This window comes from Fonsecaea multimorphosa, assembly GCF_000836435.1.
Source record: "Fonsecaea multimorphosa CBS 102226 unplaced genomic scaffold supercont1.50, whole genome shotgun sequence".
NCBI lineage: Eukaryota > Fungi > Ascomycota > Eurotiomycetes > Chaetothyriales > Herpotrichiellaceae > Fonsecaea > Fonsecaea multimorphosa.
Window position 1 is genome coordinate 53312 of NW_015971684.1, and position 6000 is coordinate 59311.

Consider the following 6000-nt stretch of genomic DNA (forward strand, 5'->3'; position numbering starts at 1 on the left):
AGGGAATGGGAGGATGCTCGGAATGAGTTGGAATCAAAGCCAGGACTCGACAAAAGTAGGGGTATCGTGCTTGGTCAATGAGTTAATCCGCAGCCTGCGGGCGATGGGCAAGAATGAGCGGATCATATAGCAATACCGTATGTGTCACTAATCACTAAGGTCCCCGAGACGCAGCAGCTGATTCGTAGCTCCTCTCGTACAAACTAGTCCCCACCAAGACAACGCCTCGAAAGATACCAACTTTGTCGCACAACCTGGTAGGTACACTTCTTTCTGGCTGCTCCAACTCCATGCCCGCTGGGAATCCGGAAATCCGGGGATCAACTTGTGCCCGGAAAGGCTGGGGATTGTCGATAGCCTCGACGGCCCTCTCTCCCCTCCACTACCATCGACTGATTCGAACAGGGACATGGGGTAATACATGGCAAAATACCTCATACCCGTGACCGCTGTTCCCTACGTACAAGTCCTTGTACATATGAACGAGATCAGTTCGGTCCTTGAACGTTCGAAGAAGAAATATATGAGCGATTTATGGTCTCGCTTCGGCTCCGTGAACAGGTTCTCTGCACCGACCGAGTCCCGTGCCCATGTCCCGGCCATGCCTGGTTTGTCTTGTCCTACAAGCAATCAACTCTCATGAAAGTCCTGAACCCAACATCATACGAAGACTGCACTGGCTGAACGGCCTTTGCATCACCCACTTCGTCCCGCATCAACCTTGGGAGATCCGCAAATCAAAAATAGAAAGTCACATCGCAATGCAAACATCCAAGAAGAGCCAAAACCCGAATTACTCCACGCTGCCAACAATACGAATGCCCAAAACATAATCTCATCAATTGATGCATTGGGAGAAGTGCAGTAGTCCGGCAACCATTAGAGCAACATCCTCATTGACTGTGAGCCCTCAAAAGAACCTGATCACGTCGATTAGCTCTGACTTGTCTTCAGCCCGACCATGACATCGAACGTACGCTGCTATTAACCGCCGACATCGGATCGGGCTCGCCATCTTTGCCCAAAGAGGGGCTCTCAACACTGCCATGGACCACTGGTCCTGATGCTGTCACTGACCTCTCACTGAAGGGGGGTCTCAAAGTTGATGCTGCTCGAGTATCTTCGTCTTTAGCTGGCGACGAGGCCCCCGTTCCATCCGCCCCAACGCCATTGCTATTACCAGCTCCATTAGATTTTGATCGAGCCTGCTTGTTGAAAATATCTGTCACCCTGTCGGAAGCCACTCGCAAAATCGTTTGCATAAGGAGATTCTGTTTAAGCGGTTTTGACAGGTACTCGTCCATTTGTGCCTGGATGCATTTCTCGCGATCTCCGAGCATGGCGTGGGCGGTCAGCGCAACGATGGGCGTTCTGGGCAGACCTTTCTCCTTTTCATATTGCCGAATCTCTCGCGTGGCTTCAAACCCACCCATCACCGGCATTTGCACGTCCATAAGGACAATATCGAATCGGCTTTTCTTGATAGCGTTGACGGCTTCCAATCCGTTGCCCACGACTGTCACGACATGGTTGTATTTTTCCAGGATTTTAATGGCCACTTTTTGATTGACCTCGTTGTCCTCGGCCAGCAAAACATTCAGTGACTTTTTGTAATCCTTGATGACGGGTGTAGACCGGCCTTCCAAAGCAGGGATCATGCAGTTACCCAGATCAATCAACTGACAGGGCGTCGTCATGTACGAGGCTATGCCAAGGTCAAGGACAGTCTTGAGGCTGATAGACACGGTTGGATTCAGCAGAACCATGGGTATGTACTTGAACTTGTCGAGTTCTCGCAGTTTTTGCGCCGTCTGAAGTTCATCAATGACGATAACATCATAACCTCCATCGGTGGCTCTGCGATTCCGCTCAACGGTGACGGCAACAGGATCTGGCACCTCTGTCTCGTCATTCACAACCTTGACCCGTAGTCCAAGCTCCTCGATCATTGCAGGGACGCGTTCGAAGAATTTGGAAACGCCCTTGTCTACCACGAGCACTTTATGCTTTCGGAAAGGATAGAGCTGGGAACTGATGACACTGATGTCGTCCGTCGCGAATTTGACAATGCACGAGAAGTGAAACTCGCTCCCGTGACCAAAATCGGACGTCACCCAGACTTGGCCACCCATGAGGTTGACCAGCCGCTTGGATATGGACAATCCTAGACCGGTACCACCGAATTTTCTCGTCGTTGAACCGTCCGCTTGCTGGAAAGTGTCGAAGATAAGGTCGAGTTTGTCCGACTGTATACCTATTCCCGTGTCGGAAACCACAAACTCGAACGGAAATTCGTCAGTCGCGCAGTTTGACAGCAAATCCTTGGATTTCTTGATCGTTACTTTAACCTCGCCTTGATCGGTAAACTTGATCGCGTTACCAACCAGGTTGAGGATAATCTGTCTCAGCCGGAATGGATCGCCAACCACATAGTCCGGAACTGAGTTGTCCACATCGAATGCCAGACATAGCGACTTCTCGTTCGCTTTGACGGCCAAGGACTTCAAAGCGTTGAAGACTGTGCCACGAATCGTATAGGGAATAGCCTCAATGGCCATGCGGTTGGCTTCAATCTTTGAAATATCTAGGATGTCGTCAATGATGGTCAGTAAGCTGTTGGCGAGGTTGTGTACTGTGTTGAGCATCTCTCGCGAATGCGGCTTCAAATCATCAGTGTCCAGCGTCAACTGTGTCATGCCAATGATGCCGTTCATAGGGGTCCTGATCTCGTGGGACATGTTGGCCAAGAATTCGGATTTTGTCCTGTTGGCCAATTCGGCTGCTTCACGAGCCGCCGTGTTCCTCTGAATGCTGTCTCTGAGGTTTGAAATCATTTGGTTGATCTTCCTCTTCAATTCATCCATTTCACCAGATGCATTGACGCTGATCAACTTGGAGAAATCTCCTTCTGTCGCCGCATCCGTGATTTCGCCGAACGCACGAACCTGAGCGGTCAGATTTTCGGCCATAGTGTTGACGTCCTCTGTGATCTCTTTCCATCGTCCACTGACGTCGTGAACATTTGCCTGGCCACCCATTTTTCCATTGACACCAACATCGCGAGCAACTCGTCTCACCTCATGGGCGAAGGTGGCTAAGCGGTCTACCATGTTGTTGATAGTGACTTTCAGTGTCAGGATTTCACCTTGTGCCTGTACCTCGATCTTCTTGTCCAGATTTCCGGCGGCAATGGCTTGCGTGACGTCCGAGATACCTCGTACCTGATCTGTTAGGTTCGAAGCCATCGTATTCACATTGTCAGTCAAATCTCGCCACTTGCCCTGGACGTTGTCGACCTTGGCCTGACCTCCAAGTGTTCCGTCTGTGCCGACTTCTCTGGCCACTTTGCTGACTTCGAAAGCGAAAGTGTTTAATCTGTCAACCATCGAATTGATTGTCACCTTCAGGTCGAGGATTTCGCCTTGGACATCCGCGGTAACTTTCTTTGACAGGTCGCCATTGGCAACAGCGGTGGTGACAGCAGCGATCTCTCGCACCTGGGTTGTCAAATTCATTGCCATACCGTTGACATTTTCAGTAAGATCTTTCCAAGTGCCTTCGACGTCGTGCACCGTCGCCTGACCTCCCAACACACCATTGGTTCCGACCTCCTTGGCCAAGTTTGTGACCTCCTGAGCAAACTGCTGCAGTTGATCAACCATGTTGTTAATCGTAATTTTGAGTCGAAGAATCTCCCCTTTGCAGCTCGCTGTGACTTTTCGTGTCAAATCGCCTTTTGCCACTGCTGTGGTGACCATTGCGATGTCTCGAACCTGAGTCGTGAGGTTGTCCGCCATTGCATTCACGCTCTTGGTCAGTTCATTCCAGGTGCCCTGTACTCCTTCAATCTGGGCTTGTCCACCTAAGACACCCTCCGTTCCGACATCGGTTGCTACGCGGGTGACTTCGGTGGCAAATGTACGAAGTTGGTCAACCATGGTGTTGATTGTATGCTGTAGTTCAAAAATTTCGCCCTTAGCGCGACTTTGTACTTTTTGACTGAGATCACCACGTGCGACGGCCTTGGTCACGGTTGCAATCTCTCTGACCTGGTCGGTCAGATTGGCTGCCATTATATTGACTGCTCAGGCGTTAGTTCAAATTCTTTAACTGGAGCGATTGAGAGGCTATACCGTTGTCCGTCAACTCCTTCCATATGCCTTGTACTCCACTGATTTGAGCCTGACCCCCCAAAATGCCTTCTGTGCCTACCTCGCGGGCAACACGAGTGACTTCGCTGCCAAAAATCTCAAGCTGGTCCATCATGGTGTTTATGGTGACTTTGAAGGCCGCGATTTCATCGTCCATTTCCGTTGCCTGGATCTGGACTCGTTTGGACAAATCACCATTGGCAACTTGGGTAATGATGCCGCCGATCTCACGCAGTGCTTTTTGGAATGCCTCGTTGGCTTGCTGATGTTTCCGCAGCTCTCTCTCCAAGATCGAAACGTCTTCATTTTCCACCCGCATGAAAGCTTGTTTGGCCTGCTCTTCAGAGTTTCGCAGACCGCGACTGATTTCCGCAATTGTGTCTCGCTGACTCTTTATTTGCTCAGCCTGCCTTTCAACGTGTTCTCGCAATATGCTGATATCATCTTCGCTGACTGCGCGGTCCGGCTCCGAGGGTCGGAAGGAGTCCCTGGCAGCGAGAAGATTGGTGACACGCTTTGAATGATTGGAGCTTGCAGGCGTTCTCTCTGCAGAGTCTGCAGGGAAATCAGCGCCGGGTTCGCCCAGAGAACCCCGAGGTTCGACTGGGCGGGATAAAGGCGAGGCAGGACTGTGGAATTCACCTGGAGTATCTGGCAGCGAGCGGCCGACAACATCCGCCCGAGATTCTAGGTAGTGTATCCGTCTTGCAAGAGCGGCTATCTCAGCCTCGAAGTCTTCTTTTCCCGGTGTGTCCTCGCCGGGAAGCTTGTAGGGTGGAAGCTTCAAGCCATTGGTGTAGGTGGTCGAGGTCGAACCCTTGGCCAGTCCACGCAGAATTGCCGCAGCGGCTGCCAGTGTCTCGTCCGGGCGAGACATCGACGATGCGAAATCCTCTATAGAGTGTTCCTCCTCATGAGGCGCGGTAGGGACGGGATGGCGGCAGGTGGTTTGGGAGTGCCACAAGGCGCTGGTTCTGGGCCGCGTCCAGCAGCGTACACAAAATGGCCGTAGAGCCACTTTGTTCACGGGAGGCGACTCGCGGGCAAGTGATTGGTGATGAAGACGTTGTTCTAAACTGGACAGAGGATATAGGCACGAGCAGTTAGGTGGTTGCAGGATTGGAGACGTGTGGTAAGCTGGTAACTCGATCGATTCCGTGGGCAGACAAAGGACGGTTGGATGAATTGGACTGGGCGACAGGTGGGATGGATCTGGGCATGCCAAAAAGCCGCTAAGAGCGACGCGGATAGACGGCAGAAAGTATCCCTCCGGTAGAATGAGACAACAGGGTCTGAAGGCGACAGTTGGAGGACCCTCGGGGGGAGAGCGTAGAAAGCACGGTGAAAACGCAGAGCGGGTGGATGAGAATAGGAGTATTGATAGGGAAAAATGTAGGGTGATTCTCGTCTCAGAGGATGGGAGGAAGGTTTGTTAGTGGAAAGGGATTCAACTTGGCCCTTCGTTCCTCACCGCTGTGACTGGAAACGCTGCCAAGGTCTTGTAAAGACCGTTAGGCCGATTACGGACTAGGCCGTAAGAGGCCTTCGACCGAAGGCCTCCGATACGCGCTAGTATGCCAGTGTAAATTACCAGCTAGTATATAGTCAGACGGTCCCCAGGACCCTGTAGAATCTATCATGTTCCTCCGTGGAGTCACACGGCCAAGAAGGCTTGAAAGGCACATTTTAGCTGGCCATTATCAAATATGTACAGTGCCGAACCCATGTTGGCTCCGTCAGTATCCTTCTCCCAGCTCTTTGCCTATTTTCTAGATATTACTCTCAAATGGTGCGTTTAGATGATTCGTCATATCGTGCGTTCGTCATATCGTGCGTTCGTCATATCGTG

At 51.4% G+C, this 6000-nt stretch overlaps 1 protein-coding gene across 1 annotated transcript; it reads right to left on the reverse strand.

The window, feature by feature from the left end:
* Positions 1-950: 950 nt before the first annotated feature.
* On the reverse strand, positions 951-5028 carry Z520_12223 (uncharacterized protein; the record flags this gene model as incomplete). Its single annotated transcript, XM_016782710.1, has 2 exons — positions 951-4081; positions 4134-5028. The coding sequence occupies 2 exons, from the start codon at positions 5026-5028 to the stop codon at positions 951-953; spliced, it is 4026 nt and encodes a 1341-aa protein (XP_016626192.1).
* Between the last annotated feature and the right edge of the window lie 972 nt (positions 5029-6000).